The sequence below is a fragment of the Gopherus evgoodei genome, unplaced genomic scaffold (genome assembly GCF_007399415.2).
Source record: "Gopherus evgoodei ecotype Sinaloan lineage unplaced genomic scaffold, rGopEvg1_v1.p scaffold_50_arrow_ctg1, whole genome shotgun sequence".
NCBI classification, from domain to species: domain Eukaryota; kingdom Metazoa; phylum Chordata; order Testudines; family Testudinidae; genus Gopherus; species Gopherus evgoodei.
Genome location: NW_022060071.1, coordinates 208955 through 233411, shown reverse-complemented (window position 1 = coordinate 233411; position 24457 = coordinate 208955). Strand labels below are relative to the sequence as shown.

General features: G+C 47.9%; 1 protein-coding gene and 2 pseudogenes across 1 annotated transcript; all 3 read right to left on the bottom strand.

Moving 5' to 3' along the window:
- Positions 1–677: 677 nt before the first annotated feature.
- LOC115643061 (olfactory receptor 52R1-like) lies at positions 678–1712 on the bottom strand. Its single transcript, XM_030546875.1, has one exon. The coding sequence runs from the start codon at positions 1704–1706 to the stop codon at positions 678–680; it is 1029 nt and encodes a 342-aa protein (XP_030402735.1). The 5' UTR covers positions 1707–1712.
- Positions 1713–6449: 4737 nt separating this feature from the next.
- Positions 6450–7509, bottom strand: LOC115643060 (annotated as a pseudogene).
- A 15969-nt stretch (positions 7510–23478) lies between these two features.
- LOC115643080 lies at positions 23479–24428 on the bottom strand (annotated as a pseudogene).
- Positions 24429–24457: the final 29 nt, after the last annotated feature.

Sequence of the window (24457 nt, the reverse complement as noted above, 5' to 3'; positions counted from 1 at the left end):
CTATAAGAATATCATGCAAGGCCGTATCAAATGCCTTACTAATGTCTAGGTATATCACATCCACCGCTTCTCCCTTATCCACAAGGCTCGTTATCCTATCAAAGAACACTATCAGATTAGTTTGACATGATTTGTTCTTTACAAATCCATGCTGGCTATTCGCTATCACCTTACCACCTTCCAAGTGTTTGCAGATGATTTCTTGAATTACTTGCTCCATTATCTTCCCTGGCACAGAAGTTAAACTAACTGGTCTGTAGTTTCCTGGATTGTTTTTATTTCCCTTTTTTTATAGATGGGCGCTATATTTGCCCTTTTCCAGTCTTCTGGAATCTCCCCCGTCTCCCATGATTTCCCAAAGATAATAGCTAGAGGCTCAGATACCTCCTCTATTAACTCCTTGAGTATTCTAGGATGCATTTCATCAGGCCCTGGTGACTCGCAGGAATCTAACTTTTCTAAGTGATTTTTTACTTGCTCTTTTTTTATTTTTTCTTCTAAACCTACCCTCTTCCCGTAAGCATTCACTATACTAGACATTCCTTCAGACTTCTCAGTGAAGACCGAAACAAAGAAGTCATTAAGCATCTCTGCCATTTCCAAGTCTCCCGTTACTGTTACCCCCTCCTCACTGAGCAGTGGGCCTACCCTGTCTCTCTGGCTGCCCGGTCAGTGATTCAGGGAAGAGGGGCCAGCACCATGTCACCAGCCAACTGTGCACGGAGCTCGGTCTGAGAGCCAGAGCACCAGGAGAGAAGTTGGATCCCTTTATGAGGAAAGAGCTGGAGCAGCCTGTCCCGGATCTGTTTGGTCCTCACCCCGTAGATGATGGGGTTCAGCATGGGGGGCACCAGGAGGTACACGTTGGCAAGGAGAATGTGGAAATGCAGGGGCACATTGTGCCCAAACCTGTATGAAAGAGAGGAGAAGAGACCTGGGATGTAAAAGGCTAAGATGGCACAAAGGTGGGAGCTGCAGGTCCCAAAGGTCTTGAGCCGGGCGTCCTTTGTGGGGAGCCTGAAGATGTCCCTGAGGATCTGGATATAGGAGACAGAGATAAAAAACAAATCCAGACCAATCCCAAAGGATAGTGCAAAGAGTCCATAGTAATTACTGATGTGGATGTCGGTACAGGACAGCTTCACCACGGCCATATGCTCACAGTGTGTGTGAGGGATGATGTTGGTTCTGCAATATGGCCACCGTCTCGCCAGGAAGGGATAGGGCAATGTGAATATGACACTGCGCAGCACCACGGCCAGGCCGATCTTGGCCACCACAGGGTTTGTCAGGATGGTGGAATGTCTCAGAGGATCACAGATGGCCACATAGCGATCCAAAGCCATGGCCACAAAGATCCCAGACTCAATCCCTGAGAAGCAGTGAACGAAGAAGAGCTGGGTAAGGCAGGCACTGAATTCTATCTCCCTGGAATTAAACCAGAAGATGCTCAGCAGTTTGGGCAGGGTAGATGTAGTCAGGACCAGGTCACTGATGGCCAGCATGCAGAGGAAATAGTACATGGGTCCATGGAGGCTCGGCTCCATCCTCACAATGAATAGGATGGTGAAGTTCCCCAAAATGGCTATGTCGTACATGGTGCAGAAGAGGATGGAGATCCAGACATAGGCTGCCTCCAGTCCAGGAATGCCCAGCAGGATGAAGGTGGAGGGGTTGGTGAAGTCGGTTTTGTTGAAATCTGACATGGAGTAGGGGAGAAGGTGTCCAACTCTGAGGCAGAACGGTGTCTAGTGCGTGTACTGTATGGTCCCCTGTCTTCATGTATCTGCCCAATGTCTAGGGTGATGGTTGCTGTACAAATGCCTGGATGGAGAGACCATATGAATATGAGACACTACACACACTACTGGAGGCTGTTCTCATGGGTGAAGCAGATTGGTCACTCTTCACACACTGAAAAATGTTATTCAGAGAAATGAACTATGTACGATTGACCCTACTAATGCCAATTCCATATTTTATGGTGCTCCGTGCATCAGAAATTCTTGCACGTGTTGGTGTATAAAACCTTAATAGGCATCATCAGGAAACACGAGTGTTCCCACATTGTTCCTTACTACAAGGAAACCAAAGCTACAGAGTCCATGTTTCCTGTTCCTGTTAGAGAGCTTTCCCTTCACCCGCTTCCCTGGTTCTTGTCATGCAGACAGAAAGCAGAAGACCTGCATTCCAAAGTGCAAGCTGATGTTCAGGCAATTCAGTGCTTATTGTGATTAGTTCCAAGCAAGCGTATCCAGAGCGCTACACGCCAGCAGTGTCTGTTTCCCAGTGTTCAGTTCCCAGCTCTGACCCCACTTCCCCATTCCCTCTTCCTATTTCCCTGATCCCACCTCCTCCTCCTTATCAGGCTCAAATATACCTGCAGTGCATGCCCCTAGTCACATCTCTTACAACTATAGTGATGTTCTGTTTTCGAGGGTCGTGAGTTGACGTCTTCGTCTCACCCCTTTTGTTCCCTATGGGAGCGATAAGGAGTGACGTTGTGTTCTGGACAAGGCCAGGCCTTTCTTCAACTTCTAGGGTTTTTTATGCCTGCCCCATACCCTCCCTTGCACCTCCTAACTGGTTGCTTGGCCTTGCCTTGAAATAAGGAGTTGAGGCGTCTTTATCTGTGCGCTCATATATTGTATTCCCACCATGCCCAGTAACATGTTAGCTGTATCCCTTATCTTTTCACATTGTACAAAAGCCCCATCTGGTTGTGGGAAATGCAACACACAGTCTCTTTGTTCATTGTTCTTCACACATATTAGTATAAGATATGAGAATATCAAAACGTCAAAGCAAAGTTCTATCTCAGGCTGAAAAACAAGCCTATATACTAACAGTTCCCCATTCACCTGATAGCTCAAAATCTGAGAGTGGAAAACAACCAAACGTTTGCCAAAATATGCACTGGGGGAAATATCCCAACTACAATAGACTTCAGGGAAAAGACCCAGACATCATTAATAGCAACGCAATGGAAACACCTGCTCATTCACAGCAGTGGACAAAAGAAGACAATGTTCGGATGCCTAAGGAATGAGATGTAGAGGAACTTGCTCTGGACATGCGCTCAGTTTTGGTCACTCAGTCTCTCTAAAGAACACAGCAGATAGAAAGGAGATTTCTGAGACAGGCTGTGAGAATGGGGGAGGCTGCCATAATCAGACAGACTGAAAAGTCTGGGATTGTTTAGAGAAGAGATGAATAAGGGGGATATGATAGAGGAGAATAAAATAAAGAATGGAACTGATTGCATTCAAATGGACAAACAGAGAACAGTTCCCAAGCTGGAATATTATAGACACATAATGCTTCAAAGACACTAATTCCCCAAAGCTGAGACAAATTATCAGCAAAACTGATTGGGAGGAAAAAAATAGACAGAAAAATGGGAATGAAAATTGGAAGTTCTTCAAGAAGAGATTATTCGATAGCTAAAAAGGCACGATTCCACAATCAATAAAGTAGAGAATTTTGGACAAAAACCCAGTTTGGTGGCAAAGTGAAGGCACCAGCTGGGGAGAGTGGAAACAATGTATAACAAATGGGAAAAAGGGAAAATAAATAGCAAATAATACAAATTGGAAGCTATGAAAATGGATAAAGAATGTTAAAATGAACAGGGAAAACTCCATACTTGAAAGAGCTAAGGATAACAAAAAACAGTTTACTAGGTATATTAAGAACAAAAGAAATACTAGAAAAGTTGTAGGCCAATTGCTAGAGGGAGAAAGAGAAACTTTATAATATTTCAGAAAAAGAAGATGTGTTCAAGAAATGTTTTTGTTCTGCATATGGAAAGAAGTAGTGTGAGGTACTCATGTCACCAAGGTGACAAAACACTTTCCCATCCATTAGCAGTCAAGGATGATGTTAAACAGCATCTATAGTAAAACCTTGGAGTTACGAACACCAGAGTTATTAACTGATCAATCAACCACACATCTCATTTGGAATCACAAGTAGGCAATCAGGCAGCAGCAGAGCCAAAAAAAAGAGGCAAATACAGGACAGTTCTGTGATCAATGTTATTACGCACATATTGCACTGGGTTTGTGGAGCAGGTGAGCTCCTATGCAAGAAATGATACCTGTGAATCCTGAGATGGAAGCTTCTTCCTTGAGAATCCCCCTCACATAGCTGTTTCCCACCCCTGTCTCACCCCAGCCTCTGCAGCAAGAACCCACGCTGAGAGCTGACACAGGGGTGTGCACCATTTATAATATAGCTCTGTGAAATCCCGGGGGGGGGGGTTGCTCAGCCTCTAGCTGATAAGCGAGCACCTTGATGTAAACAGGATGGAGCCAAGCCTGTCTGCCCTTCTGTGCTCTTTATCCACCTTTATGAGTAAATAGTAATTAAGGGACCTTCCCAAAGGGAGATGAGAACTCTTGGGCTCTCCACTGAGTCAGAGAGGAATTGGCTGCTCTGTGCATTTGTGTATATTTAAAAGTTATAATTTATTAGTAGGGATCCATAGGGCCCATTAGTAGGGAAAACTAGGGATTCATAGGGTCTGCTACTATGTAAATGCCCAGGATAGATGGCTAGGTATTAGACAGAGAGATCTGGAGAAAGGTGACTTAGGGTAATCATGAAAACTTTCTGCAGGCTGACGGGGCTGTCACTAAGGGATCAGAGATCAGTAATTCTCATCACTAACTATCAACATACTGTGCAGCATCTTTCACTGAAGGATCTTCAAAACATCTTGCAAACGAAAGTCACTATGAACATATCCCCATTATATAGATAGGTAAACTGAGGCACAAGGAGACATGACTTGGCCAAGATCACACAGAGATTGAGTGGCAGGATTACAGAATCCAGGAATCCTGACTTCCCCGAGGAAACCATGATCTCTCCATTATGTGAAAAGGGAAATGGTCTCCCACTCTGACAGGGGCTGTTCATTGAGTGGGATTCAGAGGAAAGGCTGGACAAGTGGAGCCTGAGTCCTCACCAGCCTCTCCAAGTGAACCTGAGATTTTCAGAACTAGCTGGAGGTTGTGAGCGCCTGTGAGGTGTGAACTCTGGGACTCCACTTCCACTGCCACTCAGAAACATGCCACCACACCACGGTCACTGGGGTCGCTTCCGGGGAACAGACTCAGGAGAACCAACACCACAGAATGTTCCTGTTGATTGAGTGCTGGAAATCAAATTAAAGCAAGAAACAGCTACTGTGTGTAGCACACCAGAGAGGGGGCAGGCGGGAGATGGGGGAGGAGCAGCACTAAGAACGGGTGGTTCCATAGGCTGCTGGGTGGGTGTGAGACAGCAGAAATGTACAGCCTGGCCCTGGCTGCTGGAAGTGTGTCCTGGGCCATTAAGAGCAGATCACGTGTTCGGGGAACGAGACTTGGGCGAGCGAGAACCGGCCATTGAGTAGCGCTGCAGCAGACACACAGCTGGAAGCATGTGACTTTCCGTTAGCTTCTGTAACCTGCTTGAGTTCTACTCATGCCTCCCTCCGTCCAGTGCAGTCTGAGCCTCCTGATGAATTCACCAGACAACCGGTGCTTATGTCTGGGGAGCCCTTTTGTAATTCCACATACATGGATTTCATCCACATTGGCATCCCCGATGATACCAGCAGCTGGGGTCGCTCTGCCCTGGCATGAAGTTGCCTACAGCTGGTATGAGCAAGGTCTGCAAAGGCACTTGGATACTACAGTGTAGAAAAGCCTCTAGAGAGAGAGAGGGAGAGAGCGCTTGCTAGCACAGGGTCAGGTATCCCAACCTGTTCCCCAGAAAAGGAGTGCTTCCAATCATATGCACCAACTCCATGGGTGCTCCGGGGCTGGAGAACCCACAGAAAAAATAGTGGGTGCTCAGTATCCAGGGCAGCCCTGTCAATCAGCTCCTGCCTCTCTCCCCAGCTCCTCCCACCCGCAGTGATCAGCTGTTCAGCAGCATGCAGGAGGTGCTGGAGGAGCGGGTGAGGCTGTAACGAGGCAGGCGTTGGGCAGGGGAGAAGCAGGTCTCAGGGCTTAAGGGAAGCGGTGGAGTGGGGTCAGGGCCTGGGGCAGAATGAGGGTCGAGCACTCCTGGGAACTGGGGGAGTTGGCACCTCAGCTCCCAGTGACCCTCAAATTTGTTGGGCACTCACTGATTGTCTGCAAACAGCAACTGGTCACTCGGATCTGGCTCCACCTGTATGTTTCCCTAAATTGCATTGGCAGACCACTAAAAATACACACTATACTCAACGCTTAATTTGGAATAAAAGAGGTGCCAGGCTCAAGCAATTTTTTTATATTCAATTTTAAAATTTATATATATATATATATATATATTTGTTTATATTCATAACTGATGCATCAAGCCGAGAGACGCCTGGTTTCTGAACTGCCAGGCCTAGAGATGCACAAGCCCTGGCACAAATTAAGCACTGACCATACCGCCCTGACATTCCCTTTCCTTCTCAGCAATTGCTGTCACCACCACAGGCATGCATTGTGTGAATTGGAGGGCAGGTCTCCCTGGAGGTGCTGAGTTGACAAGGAGGTCTCCCTGGTGATGGTGAATGGGAGGAGAGGGGGCCCATGAGACAATCTCTCCATTAACATGTACTTCCCCCTAAGAAATAGCCTGAAAGCCTCTGGTTTAGGGGACCCTGAGGACCCTTGGTGGATCTTTTTGGTTCTGACCCCATGGATGATGGGACCAGCAGAAATGTTGGCTACAATGATGTGCACATGGGAGCCACGCTGGGACCAAATCGATGGGTGAAAAAGGAGAAAAACGCTGGTGTGTAAGACACTAGGATGACACAGGTGTTGAGAGACTTGAGACACACCTCTTGGGAGGCGAGTTTGAAGATTGCCCTGAGGATCAGGATATAGGACCAGACAATGAGGATAAAATCTAATCCACCCCACCTCTTGAGAAATGCTATGGTCAGAATATAGGATTTTGTGATAATCGTGTTCGCACATTCCAGTTTCACCAGTGCCATGAACTCACAATAGGTGTGAGAAATGACATTGGTCCTGCAGTACGGGAGCTGCTTCAGCAGAAATGGGTGTGGGCCCAGTAACATGTCCCATCTCATCATAATGCCCAGCCCTATTTGGCTATGGCTCAATTGGTCAGGACTGCTGAACATCGCAGCGGGTTACAGATGGTGACGTAGTGATCAAAGGCCATGGCCAGCATGGACCCGGACTCCATTGTAGTCTGAGTCCAACTGAGAGGATCAAAAAAATCTAGACAAAGCGAGTGTTGATATGAATGGCCTGGCCCCTGAACCAGAAAATGCAGAGGGTTTTGGGCAGGGTGGTGGTGGATATGACCAGGTCGGCGAGCGCCAGCATGGAAAGGAAAAGGTACATGGGCTTGTGGAGGCTCGGCTAGGAGGAGGCCGTTCCCCAGGAGGGACAGAATGTAGACGAAGCAGAAGGGGATGGAGATCCAGACATTCGCTGCCTCCAGCCCCGGGATGCCGAGGAGGATGAAGGTGGAGGGGTGGGGTGTTGTCCAGTTGGAAGCTGCCATGGTGGGGCTGGTTGGGTCTGTTCTGTTCCTCGACACGGCTGCTTCCTGCCTCTGCAGCTAACCATTAGAACAATCACTAACGATCTGACGGGAACATGACAAGGTGGTGTGTTGTCACCATCAGCTCTTCACCTGTCCTGTGCTAATGCCACCTGAAGAGTGAGTCACAAATAACCTATTCCTGGCTCCTGCGCTGCAGCCATTCCACCCTCACTACAGAGGCTTTCAGCAGTAAGCGAGGGCTCTGTAGCAGTTCAGAGCCGTGTTTCTTTTTCGCTCCATTCTTCTCATTAGATTCAGTAAGAACTTTTGCTGGCAGACAGCCATTCGATTTTACCCATTTAAAGCAGCTGGAGCACTGGCCCATGGCAGCCAACTGAAAGAGAGACCTCATTTGAACCATTCTAATTCATTGTGCTTTGCCTCTGCTTGGGAGGAGTGAACACCTGTGGCGGGGAGGGAAGGGAAAGTGATGTGAGGGTTACCCTTCAGGCGGGTATTGGGTTTGGGTGGCTCAGCCTTGATTATTGTGGCACAACAGTGGCAGGAATCTCAGCAGAGAGGATGGGGTGGAGCAGGCCCGGAAGGCTCAGCTGCACTCTGGGCCCTTAGAGGCAGCAAGGGTGATGGATTCTTCCTAAAAGTAGGGGGGCTATGAGGTCCCGCCCCCTCCATGTACCCACCCCTGTCCATCCTCTTCACCTTGAAGTCCTGCCCCCCTACCAAGCCAGAAGCCACAGCCAAGCAGGGAGCCCGGGATCCTCCATCGCCCTGGAACCAGCCACTAGCCCATTTCCCCACTCCCTGGACTCTCCATCCAGGGCAGGAGGAGGGTCTGTGACTCTGCACAGCTGCCTCTGTGGCTCTTACCCCTGCCTGGCTCCAGCTTCCAGCCTGGTTGAGAGGCAGGGCCTCAGGGACTGAAGAGACACAGCCGGGCCATAGTAAGAGCCTTGTGGGCAGCTATGGGGATCCATGGGCCATCTCCCTGCCCTAGGAAGTGGACAATTAGCCTTTGGTATCTAAAATCTAAAGGTTTATTGAAAGAAAGAAAGAAAGAAAGAAAGAAAGAAAGAAAGAAAGAAAGAAAGAAAGAAAGTTAAATTTGGTCAAAGAAATCAAATACATGCAACAATTGCAAAGTCCTTAGCTCAAGCTTGTAGCAGTGATGGAATAAACTGCTGGCTTAAATCAAATCTCTGGTTGCTTCCAAATCATTGGAAGGTCCTCAGTCCCTTGGTTAGAATGTTCCCATTTCTATAACTCCGTAGTCCAGAGATTTGAACAGGAAAGAGCCTGGAGCAGGAAAAAGGCAAAATGGAGGTGTTTCCTGGGCCTTTCATAGCTTCTACCATATGGAGAGAAACCCATTCTTTCAAACACAGCCCTCAGCACAGCTAATGGAAAATCACAGGGAAGAAGATGGTATTTGGAGTCACATGGGCAAGTCACATCTCCAGCATGATTCGCTTAGTCACAGCAGAGGCCATTACCTAAACTTCAGATGGAACGTTCACAGGAAAGTCCATTCCATGTAGATGGGTATCATCCATTGTTAGCTATGTGTTCTTTTGATAGGTCACCTAACTTGAATAGCCCCATCAAGATGTGCAAGCTAAATACCTTGTGGGTGTTACCCCAGGAGCAAAAATATTTGAAATACAGGGATAGAGCCAGTGCTCATAACTTCAAATATAAATATTATATATGCATGCAAATGATATAACCATATTCAGCAAATCCTATCCTTTCCTTAGACACCTTACTTGCCATACTTTGTACAAGATTTGTTGCAGTTATATAACAACGGTAGCAACAATAATCTACATGGTCAATTTTAATGAGATAATGTCACAGTCGTTCCCAGCTCTGATACAGACAGAATGCTAAACACAGCAGGGGCCACGGTAGTGTGAAGCGCCAAGTTCAAGCCAACTGGAACCTCGAGTTAGGTGTGTGGGAGGCTGGCCTTCCCCACTGCTCACGCTGTGGCACCTCTGATTCTATGTACAATGAATACAAGGGGTCCGGTGGCACCTTCAAGACTAACAGATTTATTTGGGCATAAGCTTTCGTGGGAGAAAAAAAACAAAAAAACCACCACTTCTTCAGTGCATGGAGTGAAAGTTATAGATACAGGCATAAATATAAATATTAGATGACTAGGGAGGAGTATGAAAATATTGCTCGAGCATGCAGCAGTGTAATCAGGAAGGCCAAAACACAAGTGGAGTTGCAGCTAGCAAGGGATGTCAAGGGTAACAAGAAGGGTTACTCTGGGTTACAGATTTTAAGGCCAGAAGGGACTGGTCTGATCATATAGTCCAGTATAACATGGGCCCTAGAATTCCATCCAGTGATTCCTCCCTCCCGCCAGTACCTTCTGGGTGGAAGTCCCTTTCTAAAAGATACACTCTAGTTCAACCTTGATTTAAAGATATGAAGTGATATAGAATGACGTGGTTTGAACTAACCTCATTATCTCTGGCTTGCCTGCATATATATACCTGCCCCTGCAAATTTCCACTACATGCATCTGACGAAGTGGGTATTCACCCATGAAAGCTCATGCTCCAAAATGTCTGTTAGTCTATAAGGTGCCACAGGATTCTTTGCTGCTTTTAAAGAATGACGTGTGTCTGACAAAGTGGGTATTCACCCACGAAAACTCATGCTCCAATAAGTCTTGTTAGTCTAGAAGGTGCTTTTTAAAGAATCCACTGCATCCCTTGGTAATTTGTTTCAATGGTCAAATACCTTTGTCATTAAAAATGTGTGCCTTATTTCCGGATTGCCATGGTTCAGCTTCCAGTCTTTAGATCTTGTATGTCTTTGTCTGCCAGATGAAAGACTCCCCTTGCATAAGGGATCTTCTCCCCATGGAAGAACTTCCAGACTGTGACCAAGTCAATTGAAGCTACACAGATTGAAAGAGTGATGACTCTGACAGTAAAGCATGCTTTTCCACCCTGGAATCATTCTTGTAGCTCTTCCCTTGTCTTTCGGTGAAGGCCACTGGACCATGGGAAAATCATTTCATCATTCTGTACCTTGTTTCTCCATCTGTAAAATGGAGATAACCATGTTCTCTCTCTCTCTCTCTCTCTCTCTCTGGGGTGCTGTGTTAGTATATTAATTAACAGCCAGGAGATGCAAAGACACTACAGTGATGGCAGCTGTATAAATACCTTCATAGATCACACATGTATTGTTGTCCCATTAGTTCAAAAATAACATGGACATAAGAACATTAGAACAGCCATCCTGGGTCACACCAAGAGTCCATCTAGCCCAGTATCCTGTCTGCTGACAGTGGCCAATGCTAGGTGCTTCATAGGGAATGAACAGAACAGATAATCATCAAGTGATCCATTCCGCATCACCCTTTCCCAGCTTCTGGCAGTCAACAGTTTGGGGACACCCAGAATGTGGGGTTACATCCCTGACCTTCTAGTTAACAGCCAATAACAGGCCTATCATCCAGGAACCTATCAAGTTCTTTTTTGAGCCCAATTATTGTTTTGGCCTTCACAGCATCCCACAGCAATGAGCATGGAGTATTCTGGTTTTTCCATTTTGGCCAATTACCACCCAGAGAATGGGGAAATATTTAAATAACTAGAACTAGGAGCACTGAGATGAAATTAAGACAAGGAAAATTTAAGCTAAAGAGCAGGAAGAGTGTCCTGACAGTGAGACCTGCAGGATGTGGATTTGTCTTCCAGAGAAAAAAATGATGGAAGCTCCTTCAACTTAGTTATTGAAAACTACACTAGACAAGTCTTATGAAAATATATTAGTGGGAAAAAGTGTGCACTGACCAAGGGACCCGGACAGGTGGGGAACACTATCTCAGTAACATTTAGCCATAGTGTCTAAGGGCCAGCACCTGAAGGCCTCTTCCATCTTTGTCATAGCGAACAAGCAGGTTGGTTGAGATGCAGCATGGTCTAGTGCAGAAGCGGGCAAACGTTTTGGCCCAAGGGCCACATCTGGGTGTGGAAATTGCGTACAGGGCCATGGAAGGGGGTTGGGGCACAGGAGAGAGTGTGGGGTGTTGGAAGGGGTGTGGTGTGCAGGAAGGGGCTCAGGGCAGGGGGTCGAGACAGAGAAGGAGTTCTGGATGTATGAGGGGGATCAGGGAAGGGGGTTGGGTACAGAAGGGATGTGGGGTGCAGCAGGGGGCTCAGGGCAGGGAGTTGGGGTGTGTGGTGCAGCAGGGATTCGGGCTCTGACCCAGCGCTGTTTACTTGGAGTGACTCTGGAGTGGCAGTGACTCACACTGGGGCCAGGGCAGCTTCCTGCCTGCCTGCCTGGCTGCCCTGGCCCAGGCCCCACACTGCTCCAGGAAGTGGCCAGCACCACCTCTCTGTGGCCCCTGGAGGAGGGTAGAAGGCTTCACATGCTGCCCTTGCTTGTGGGTGCCTTCACTGAAGCTCCCATTGTCCACGGGAGCTTCAGAGGAGGTAGCCACAGGCAAGAGCAGAGTGTGGAACCCTCTGCCCTGCAGCCCCCACCATCAGGGGCTGCAGCGATGTGGTGCCCGCTGCTTCCTGGAGCGACACGGGGCCTACGGGCCGTAGTTGGCCCATCCCGGGGCTAGTGGCTAATGTATGGGACTGGAGACCTGAGCTGTATTCCTGACTTTTCCAGTCACCTGTTCTGTGACATTGGACAAGTCAACTCTCTGTGCCTCTATTTCTCCTCCCACCTTGACTATGTCTTTGCTAAAACTGCAAACTCTTTAGGTCAGGGACAGGACAGTGCCTTCGCACTGTGCGGTCCCAATCTCAGATGCGGCTTCTAGTCATGACAGCAGCAGAAAAATAAGTCAGCTTGTAAAGAAAAGACATCCATCACTGCTACAGTAAACAGCAGCACAAAGATTACAGCCCTCACCAACGAGCTCTGAATCAGAACTTCTCTGATTAGCCCCCTGCTCCCCTGGCTTCTGGGGTTTAAATCCTGTTTTCTCCAGCTGGGGCTGCCTTTTGCTAAATGGCTGGGCCTGTGTCTCCAGCAGGGTTTGGCTAAAGTGGCCCTGTCATAAACAGGTGGTTAAGGGTTAATGCCTCTATTACCTGTAAAGGGTTAAAAAGTTCACCTAGCCTAGCTAACACCTGACCAGAGGGACCAATGGGGGAACAAGATGTTTCAAAAGGAAGGAGGGAAGTTTTTCCTTTGTTGAGAGTTTCAGTTTTCAGCCAGAGTGAAAAAGATCAAGGAACCAGCCTCTTATCAGGGTTGTAAGTTTTAGAAAGAAATAAATAGGTTGATGTTTATTTCTTTGTAACCTGTCTTGTGCAATTAGAGGTAGAATCAAATTGGATATATAGGTATTTTTTTGTGTAACTAAATTTGTGCCCAGGGGAACATCCTCTGTGTTTGAAATCTGCTGTTTGTGAGAGTAGATGGTATGCTAATCTCCCCCAGAGGGTTTTCTTTTACCTTTCTTTTCTTTACTTAAAAGCCTTTTTTCTTAATACCTGATTGATTTTTTCCTTGTTTTTAGATCCAAGGAGATTAGATCTGGACTCACTAGGGATTGGTGGGGGGAAAGGAGGGGAGATGGTTAATTTCTCCTTGTTTTAAGATCCAAGGGGTTTGGATCTGTGTTCACCAGGGAATTGGTGAAGTCCCTCAAGGCTACCCAGGGAGGGGAAGGTTTTGGGGGGACAGGGAGTGATCCAGACACTGAAAATTCTGGATGGTGGCAGCAATACCAGATCTAAGCCAGTAATTAAGCTTGGAAGTGTCCATGCAGGTCCCCACATCTGTACCCTAAAGTTCAGAGTGGGGAAGGAACCTTGACATGGTGAGCAGTGGTGAGGGATTTTTTAGGAACCAAAAGCCAGATTTTTTTTCCTCGTTTGAGATGCTGAGGAAGCAGCGAAGGAGAGATACCCTGAAGGCAAACAGATAAAGGTTTTTCTAACAAGGCTTTGTTGGAAGGGATTTCCAGCTGGGCTTAGCTGGAGAGTAATTAACGGTTTGCAAAAGACAAGTTACAAACCAGTTTTTCTGGTTTCTTCTCATTCTGAGAAGTCCAGTTAAAAGCTGTGGGGTTTGTTTGTTTGTTTGTTTGCCTCGCAAACCAAGATAGCTCAGGCAGAGCAGGGAAAAATGTCAGGCAAGGAGAAAAAAACCATACAGCAACAACTAGAATTGGCCAAACTCCAGGCTGAGGAGGACCAAAAGGAACATGACAGACAGATGGCCAGAGAAGAGGCTGCCAATGAAAGAGCTATGGAGGCAAAAGAAAAAGAGATGGAGATCCAGAGAGAGGCCCACAGGCATGCCCTGGAATTAGCAAGGGCTAAGCAGGATGTACCCGCCAACCCTAACAACCCTTCTCCAGGTACCACTTCCCATCCCAGAAAATTCCCCACCTACAAGGCAAGTGATGATACTGAAGCCTTCTTAGAAAATTTCGAAAGGGCCTGCCTTGGGTACAGCATCTCTACAGACCAGTACATGATAGAGCTGAGCCCACAGCTGAGTGGACTCTTAGCAGTGCTGGCGGCTGAAATGCCTAAGGAACACATGAACGATTATAAACTTTTTCAAACCAAGGCCAGAATCAGAATGGGGCTAACACCTGAGCATGCCCGTCGGCGGTTCAGAGACCTAAGGTGGAAACCAGATGTGTCATTCACCCGACACGCCTACCACATTGGAAAGAATTAGAATGCCTGGATATCAGAAGCAAATGTTAAATCTCTAGAAGAGCTGTCCTTCCTAATGCAAATGGAGCAGTTCTTACAAGGTGTTCCTGAGGAAATAGAAAGGTACATCCTAGATGGGAAGCCCAAAACTGTAACCGAGGTGGAGGAGATTGGAGCCAGAGGGGTGGAAGTGGCAGAAAAGAAAAAACCTACTAGCAGTTGGAGCGAATATCAGAGGGGGCAAACCGAAACTAAACCCTATCACCAGGGGCAACCCAAGGCCCCACCTACAACCCAGAGAAAGCCCCAGACACCTTATTGTCCCACCTCACCAGTCTCCAGCAATCCACCAGCCCAGTGACCAGTCAGCTGGGCGATGTTTTAAATGTAATGAACTGGGACATATAAAGGCCCACGGCCCCAAGAACCCCAACTGATTACAGTTCATTACACCACAATCACACCAAAGATCCCCAGGCACAGATGCCTCTCCAATACCCTCGGAGCGAAGGGAAACCTTGAGAATGGGTGGAAAGAAGGTTATCGCGTGGAGAGACACGGGGGCACAAGTGTCAGCTATCCACCAATCCTTAGTGGACCCCAAATTCATCAATCCAGAGGCTAAGTGACAATTCACCCATTCTTGTCAAAATCTTTAAACTTGCCTACAGCTGAGTTGCCTGTCCAATACAAGGGCTGGTCAGGAATGTGGACTTTTGCAGTCTATGACAATTATCTCATCCCCATGCTACTGGGGGAAGACTTGGCCAACCATGTGAAGCTGGCCAAGAGGGTGGGAATGGTCACACGCAGCCAGGCCAAGCAAGCTTCCACACCCATTTCTGTTCCTGAGCCGCCCACCAGGGCCCCGTCTGTGTTACCAGAGACCCAGACAGAGGTGGTGGAACCAGATCTTCTACCCATGAATGCTACAACCATAGTGAATCCAGTCCCAGAGCCAGAACTGGAAAAGCAACCAGCACCAGAACCGTTGCCAGCACTGATGCCAGCGCTTGCAAACCCATCTACAACTCCAACGCTAGAGGGCACCAGCGGGACTGAACTGGCAGAAGCAGCAGACAACCCTACCCAAGAGGCTCAGCCAGAGCCTGAAATATCACATAGTGCACCAGCGGAGAGCGGTTCACAATCAACGAAAACAACCTCATCACCTACATCGCTTCCAGAGGGACCAAGCCCAAGTCCACAGTCCAAGGAGGAACTGATGTCTCCAGCCTCAAGGGAAGAGTTCCAGGCTGAGCAGGAAGCAGATGACAGCCTTCAGAAAGATTGGGTGGTGGCACGGAGCACCCAACTGCCTCTCAGCTCTTCTAACCGATCCTGGTTTCTTGTAGAACAAGGACTTTTATACAAGGAGACTCTTTCTGGTGGACACCAGGAAGACTGGCATCCTCAAAGACAGTTGGTGGTTCCAACTAAGTACGGGGTAAAGCTCTTGAGCTTATCCCATGATCATCCCAGTGGTCATTCCGGGGTGAACAGAACCAAGGACTGGTTGGGGAAGTCTTTCCACTGGGAGGGAATGGGCAAGGAAGTTGCTAATTATGTCCGGTCTTGTGAGGTGTGCCAACGAGTGGGAAAGCCCCAAGACCAAATCAAAGCCCCTCTCCAGCCACTCCTCATAATAGAGGTCCCATTTCAGCGAGTAGCTGTGGATATTCTGGGTCCTTTCCCAAGAAAGACGCCCAGAGGAAAGCAGTACATACTGACTTTCATGGATTTTGCTACCCGATGGCTGGAAGCAGTAGCTCTAAGCAACACCAGGGCTAACACTGTGTGCCAGGCCTTAGCAGACATTTTTCCCAGGATAGTTTGGCCTTCCGACATCCTTACAGATTCAGAAACTAATTTCCTGGCAGGCACCATGAAAAACCTGTTAGAAGCTCATGGGGTGAATCACTTGGTTGCCACCCCTTACCACCATCAAACCAATGGCCTGGTGGAAAGGTTCAATGGAACTTTGGGGGCCATGATATGTAAATTCGTAAATGAACATTCCAGTGATTGGGACCTAGTGTTGCAGCAGTTGCTGTTTGCCTACAGGGCTGTACCACATCCCAGTTTAGGGTTTTCACCGTTTGAACTTGTGTATGGCCACGAGATTAAGGGGCCACTACAGTTGGTGAAGCAGCAATGGGAGGGGTTTATGCCTTCTCCAGGAACTAACATTCTAGACTTTGTAAGCATACAAAGCACCTTCCAACACTCTTTAGTCCTTGCTAAAGAAAACCTAAAGGATGCTCAAGAAGAGCAAAAAGCCTGGTATGATAAACATACCAGAAAGAGTTTCTTCAAAGTAGAAGCAGCAAAGAATCCTGTAGCACCTTATAGAGAATGAGCTTTCGTGGGTGAATGTACATGCATCTGACAAAGTGGGTATTCACCCACGAAAGCTCATTCTCCAAAACATCTGTTAGTCTATAAGGTGCCACAGGATTCTTTGCTGCTTTTACAGATCCAGACTAACACGGCTACCCCTCTGATACTCCTTCAAAGTAGGGGACCACGTTATGGTCTTAAAGGCGCTACAGGCCCATAAGATGGAAGCGTCATGGGAAGGGCCATTCACGGTTCAAGAGCGCCTGGGAGCTGTTAAGTATCTCATAGCATTCCCCACCTCGATCTCAAAGCCTAAAGTGTACCATGTTAATTCTCTAAAGCCCTTTTATTCTAGAGAATTAAAGGTTTGTCAGTTTACAGCCCAGGGAGGAGATAACACTAAGTGGTCTAAAGGTGTCTTCTACGAAGGAAAAAGTGATGGTGGATTGGAGGAAGTGAAGCTCTCCGCAACCCTTGGACGTCTGCAGTGACAGCAGATCAAGGAGCTGTGCACTAGCTTCTCACCATTGTTCTCAGCCACCCCAGGATGGACCGAACGGACATACCACTCCAATGACACAGGTAATGCTCACTCCATTAGAACCCCACCCTACCGGATGTCTCCTCAGGCCCAAGCTGCTATAGACCGGGAGATCCAAAGCATCCTACAGATGGGTATAATCCTCCCCTCTAACAGTGCATGGGCATCTCCAGTGGTTCTAGTTCCCAAACCAGATGGGGAAATATGCTTTTGCGTGGACTACCGTAAGCTAAATGCTGTAACTCGTCCCGACAACTATCCAATGCCACGCACCGATGAGCTATTGGAGAAATTGGGACATGCCCAGTTCATCTCTACAATAGACTTAACCAAGGGGTGCTGGCAAGTACCGCTAGATGAACCCGCCAAGGAAAGGTCAGCCTTCATCACCCATGCAGGGGTGCATGAATTTAATGTGCTTCCTTTCGGGCTGCAAAATGCATCCACCACCTTCCGAAGACTTGTAGATAGTCTCCTAGCAGCACTGGGAGAATCTGCAGTTGCCTACCTCGATGATGTGACCATTTTTTCTGATTCATGGGCAGAACATCTGAAGCACCTGGAAAAAGTCTTCGAAAGCATCAGGCAGGCAGAACTAACTGTTAAGGCCAAAAAGTGTCAAATAGGCCAAAACAGAGTGACTTACCTTGGACACCAGGTGGGTCAAGGAACGATAAATCCCCTACAGGCCAAGGTGGTTGCTATCCAAAAGTGGCCTGTCCCAAAGTCAAAGAAACAGGTCCAATCCTTCTTAGGCTTGGCTGGATATTACAGGCGATTTGTACCACACTGCAGCCAAATCGCTGCCCCACTAACAAACCTGACCAAAAAGACCCAGCCAAATGCAGTTCAGTGGACTGATGAGTGTCAGAAGGCCTTTACTCAGCTTAAGGCAACACTCATGTCTGACCCTCTGCTAAGGGCCCCAGACTTTGACAAATCATTCCTAGTAACCACAGATGCATCTGAGCATGGTGTAGGAGCAGTTTTAGTGCAGGAAGGACCAGATCAAGAATTCCATCCTGTCGTGTTTCTCAGCAAGAAACTGTCTGACAGGGAAAGCCACTGGTCAATCAGTGAAAAAGAGTGCTACGCCATTGTGTATGCCCTGGAAAAGCTACGCCCATATGTTTGGGAATGGTGTTTCCAGCTACAAACCGACCATGCTGCAATAAAGTGGCTTCATACTGCCAAGGGAAACAACAAAAAACTTCTTCAATGGAGTTTAGCTCTCCAAGATTTTAATTTTAAAATTCAACACATTTCAGGAGGTTCTAATAAAGTAGCTGATGCACTCTCCCGTGAAAGTTTCCCAGAGTTAACTGGTTAAAATTGTCCTTGAAATGTGAAAAATCTTGTAGTTTTACATAATTAGTAGTATATGTAAAGGTGCATGTCTTTTATTAATTTATTTATTCTAAGGTTCCAGGAAGAAATCACGGCCAGTGTGGTTCAACACTGTCTGAGATTTGGGGTGTGTGTCATAATCAGATAGTTAACAGTTAATGCCTCTTTTACCTGTAAAGGGTTAAGAAGTTCACCTAGCCTAGCTGACACCTGACCAGAGGAACTAATGGGGAACAAAATGTTTCAAAAGGAAGGAGGGAAGTTTTTCCTTTGTTGAGAGTTTCAGTTTCAGTCAGAGTGAAAAAGATCAAGGAACCAGCCTCTTATCAGAGTAGTAAGTTTTAGAAAGGGATAAATAGGTTTATGTTTATTTTCTTTGTAACTTGTCTTGGTACCATTATCGGAATTATCAAAATTGAGTATTTGGGTATTTTTTATGTAACTAAATTTGTGCCCAGGGGAACACCCTGTGTGTTTTGAATCTGTTGTCTATGAGAGTAACTGGTATGCTAATCTCTCCTAGAGGGTTTTCTTTTACCTTTCTTTTCTTTAATTAAAAGCCTTTTTCTTAATACCTGATTGATTTTTCCTTGTTTTTAGATCCAAGGGGATTGGATCTGCACTCACTAGGAATTGGTGGGGGAAAGGAGGAGGGATGGTTAAATTCTCCTCATGTTAAGATCCAAAGGGTTGGATCGGTGTTCACCAGGGACTTGCTGAAAAAGTCTCTCAAGGCTACCCTGGGAGGGGAAGGTTTTGGGAGGAAAGGGGGTGTTCCAGACAAAGGATCTGGATGGTGGCAGCGATACCAGATCTAAGCTGGTAATTAAGCTTAGAAGTGTCCATGCAGGTTCCCACATCTGTACCCTAAAGTTCAGAGTGGGGAAGGAACCTTGACAGGGGCAGGTTTCCATCAAGGAGAAACACACACAACTGTCACACCAAAGCCTGGGCAGTCATGAAACTGGTTTTCAAAGCCTCTCAGGATGCGCAGCGTGCCTTGCTGTGCTCTTCTGTTCAACCTGATATCTGGCGCAAAATATTGTCTGCCGTTGCTTTCACGGAGGGAGGGGTGACTGATGACATGTACCCAAAAGCAATCGTGACAATGTTTTTGCCCCATCAGGCATTGGGAATTTAACCCAGAATTCCAGTAGGTGATGGAGTCTGTGGGAACTGTGGGATAGCTACCCATAGTGCACTGATCTGTAAGTTGATGCTATCCACGGTAGTGAGGATGCACTCCACCAACTTAATGTGCTTAGTGTGGACATACACGATCGACTGTATAGAAATCGATTTTTAAAAATCGACTTCTATAAAATTGACCTAGTTTCGTAGTGTTGACATACTCAAAGAACAAAATGTTAATTTCTGGAGCAGATGTAACCTCCTCCCATTGATGCTTCACCAACTGTAATGGCCCCTTAACGTGGTGGCCATAAACAAGTTCAAAGTATGAAAACCTCAGACTGGGATATGGTACAGCCCTGTAGGCAAAGAGTAACTGCTGTAACACTGGCTCTCAATCATTGGAGTGCTATTCATGGATCTACATATCATGGCCCCCAAAGTCCCATTAAATTTCTCCACTAGGCCATTTGTTTAATGGTGGTAAGGGGTGGCAACCAAGTGGTTCACCCCAGGAGCCTCCCAAAGACTTTTTATTGTCCCTGCCAGGAAGTTAACTCTTACCCTGGCAAAAATCTCTGCCAATGCCTGGCTTACGTTTTTAGCCCTGGTGTTGCTTAGAGCTACTGCTTCCAGCCATTGGGTGGGAAAATCCATGCAGGTCAGTTGGTAGTGCTTTCCCCTGGGTATCTTCTTATGGAAAGGACACAGAACATCCAGAGCTAGACGCTGAAATGGAACCTCAATTATGGGGTGTGGCTGGATAGGGGCCTTGATCTGGTCTTGGTGCTTTCCCACCCTCTGGAACACCTCACAAGACTGTACATAGGTAGAAATATCCTTGCCCAGCCCCTCCCAGTGAAATGACTTCCCAAAATGGTCTTTGGTCCTGTTCACCTCAGAATGACCACTAGGGTGATCATGGGCTAAGCTCAAGAGCTTTTCCCCATACTTAGCTGGAACGACCAACTGTCTCTGGGGATGCCAGTCCTCCTTGAGCCCCACCAGAAAGGGTTTTCTTGTATAAGAGTTCCCCTTCCACAACAAACCTGGATGTATTGGAAGAGCTGAGAGGTGGTGGGTTGCTCCGTGTCGCTGTCCAAGTTCCCGTGAGGCTTTTATCCGCTGCCTGCTCTGCCTGGCACTGCTCCCTTGATTCTGGAGACATTAGTTCCTCGCTGGGTTGTGGACTTGGGTTTGGTCCCACTGGAAGCAATGCAGGTGATGCGAGTGTTTACATTGACTGTGAACTGCTCTTTGCTGGTGCAGTAGGTTGTATTTCAGGCTTTTGTTAAGCTTCTTGTGTCGGTTTAGCTGCTGCTGCTGCAGGCTCTGTGACTCCCCTTGGTGCTGGCTGCCCTGACTCTGGTGGGGTTTAAAGCCCGGGCTCTGGTGCTGACTGCTCCACCAGTTCCAGTCCTTGGACTGGTTCTGACTGGGTTCCAGGAATTGTATCTACAACTGCTGCCACAGTCTCTGGTCTGGGATTGAGCTCCACCACCTCGTACTCGGTCCCTGTAGGAGGCTCAGGAATGGAGTTAGGTGTGGAGGCCTGTTTAGCCTGGCTGCGGGTGACCATCCCTACTCTTTTTGTTAGCCACACATAGTTGGATAAGTCTTCCCTCTGCAGCATAGGAATGGGATAATCATCATAGATTGCAAAAGTCCATATTCCTGACCAGCCCTTGTACTGGACATCAACTTGGCTGTAGGCAAGTTAAGAGTTGGCCTTAAAGGGTTGCACCATTGCTTGGGCCTCTGGATCGATGAATTTGTGGTCCACCAGGGGTTGGTGGATAGCTGACACCTGTGCTCCACACAGCAAAGGCAGGGCCACATGCTCATCTGGGCATGCAGGTAGGACTGCCCCCTGCACCCAAGCAAGAGCAGTGGTAGGCAGGGAAGGAGGAAGGGCAACTATGGACGCTAGGCAACAAGGGTCACTGGCGATGATGGGGCCAGCAGCCTGCTGGGGCTTGGGAGTTCCGGATGCTACTCCATGCAGGGCCTGGGGGCACTCTCCCTGGACATGCCCCATCACCTGGCAGAGGCAGCACCGGGCCTCCCTTGAGGAATAGTGTACCTGGTACTAAGCCCCCTGGTAGGGGACCAAAAAGTACCTCTCGAGCATTTCTCCATCATGTGCCGCCGGCAGCACTTGAAGCTACCCTGCTGGCAAAACTGGAGGACGTGACAGAGGGCAGGGTCCTTGCAGCCTAGTGGGAGAGGGCTAATGACGGAAATCAGTTTTCCCAGGGTGGAAAGGAAATGTAATAGGTCTAGCCCCATATCCTGTCTTCTGAGAGTGGCCAGTGCCAGGTGCCCCAGAAGAAATGAACCATACAGAGAATCATCAAGTGATCCATCCCCTGTTGCCCATTCCCAGCTCCTTGCAAACAGAGGCCAGGGACACCATCCCTATCCTTGCCCAAGCATTAAAAAGCTTCTGCATTTCATGATCAAAAGCATCACGCAGAGCGAATGTTAGACTCAGCCTCACCATTCAGCTTCAGCCCCTGGGTAACTTGTACTGACAGATGTTTGACTGCATGCATGTGTTCCCGCTGTGTGCCATCCCAGCCCTGAGTAGACAGCTGGCACAGCAGACCTCACATTAGCCATCCAATGATCACCAGGTCCTTTAAGGGATGAAGGCAGAAAGTCAGCTTTATTGTCAACAAAGCATGGTACCAGAACCTCGCAGACTATATGAGATCACTAATACATGTATGCCCATCACAAGCGAATGGCAGGAATTTCTGTTCCTCCCCAGGCCAGACAAAGATACTCCCTCTGTGAGACATCTTTGTACCCCCATACAAACAATTTAGTTACTGTCCCCTGACATGGCTAATGATCACCCATCATCATGTACATGTTTGATTAAAACATCTCTATTACAGGCTGTCATCCTGACCTTATCTTCGCGGAGGTCTCAGTGTGCTCCTGTTATCCTTTGAGAATGTTTTTATACCATCCTTGATATTGGGATGTTCTGGTACCTCTTTTTTTTTTTTTTAAATATCAAGATGTGTTTGTGTGAGTACTCTGCGACTGGCACGTCTTAGGAATGTGTATTTCTCCAATATCATCCATGTTTTTGCAAGAGTTTGTGAGCAGGTCATGCTTCACAGCAAGCCTCTGACACAAGGGTTTATGTCTCAGGCACTCTTCCTACACATAGTGAAGTTCCAGATAAGGTGCAGTGTCCATGTGTAAATAGCTTGCTAATGGGGCGTGCACCATGGATCTCCCTCCCTGTGAATTACCAAAGCCACCCCATCCTATTCTCAGCATCCTGCCTTCCCAGCCAGTGCAGGGGCTTCTCCTTCCACCTCTCAGCTGTTGTCCACCTAGCTTCAAAACTGATCCCTGGCCCTGCCCCAGAGGCCCACATCCATTGCAGGGACCCTGCCAGCTACAGGCCCATCATCAGGAGGAACAAAAGGGAGCTGAAAGCTAAGGAAATAAGCCACACAAGGGTCTCTGCCCTCAGGACTTTGTAGCTCAGCCTTAGGGCCCACAAGCTGTATGATGAACAATCTCGATCATCGGCCACACAACCCTGCTCCCAACACCCAGCTCTTTTCGCAGCTTCTTGGCTTCCCTCTCTCCTCCTGACTGGCCTGTCAGCCCCAGTGCTGCTTGCTCGTTACCCTTACTGCTTCCTTCCCAGTGCAGGAGCAGAGGGAGCCCAGCTGAGGGGAGGAGGGAGGTGGAGATGATCCAGTGAGTGACAGATGGCGGGGAGGAGTGAGCAAAAGGGCCAGGGCCCAGAGGAAATAGGCAGAGAAAGAGGCAGGGCTTCAGGGAAGAGGCGGGGTGGGGGACAGTGCTTCAGTGGTCCAGTTACCAGTCGGATTCAGGGAAGAGGGCCCGGGACCATTTCTCCAGACAGCTCTGCACAGAGCGCGGTCTGAAAGCTAGAGAACCAGAAGAAAACTTTTAGGTCTCTTTATAAGTAAAGACTGCTGGAGCAGTCTGTCCCAGATCTGTTTGGTTCTCACCCCGTAGATGATGGGGTTTAGCATGGGGGGCACCAGAAGGTAGACATTGGCAATGAGAACATGGAAATGCAGGGGCACATTGTGGCCAAACCGGTATGTGAGGGAGGAGAAGATCGTTGAGACATAAAAGGCTAAGATGGCACAGAGGTGGGAGGCACAGGTTCCAAAGGTCTTGAGTCGGGCATCCTTTGTGGGGAGGCTGAAGATGGCCCTGAGGATCTGGATATAGGAAACAGCGATAAAAAACACATCCAGACCAAGCACGCAGAATACCACAAAGAGGCCATAGTAACTACTGACGCGAGTGTCGGAACAAGCCAGCTTCACCATGGCCATGTGCTCACAGAGTGTGTGGGGGATGATGTTGGTTCTGCAATATGGCCGCGAGCTCACCAGGAAGGGATGTGGCATTACGAGCATACCACCGCGCAGCCCCACAGCCAGGCTGATCTTGGCCACAACAGGGTTTGTCAGGATGGTGGAATGTCTCAAGGGATGGCAGATGGCCACATAGCGATCAAAAGCCATGGTCACAAAGATCCCAGACTCTATCACTGCGAAGCAGTGAATGAAGTACATCTGGGTGAGGCAGGCACTGAAATCGATCTCCCTGGAATTGAACCAGAAGATACTCAATGTTTTCGGCACAATGGATGAAGAAAGGACCAGGTCGGTGACGGCTAGCATGTAGAGGAAAAAGTACATGGGAACATGGAGGCTCGGCTCTGTCCTCACAATGAACAGGATGGTGAAGTTCCCCAAGATGGCTATGACGTACATGGTGCAGAAGGGGATGGAGATCCAGACATGGGCTGCCTCCAGGCCAGGAATGCCCAGCAGGATGAAGGTGGAGGGGTTGGAGAAGTCTGTTTTGTTGGAATCTGACATGGAGTAGGGGAGAAGGTGTCCAACTCTGA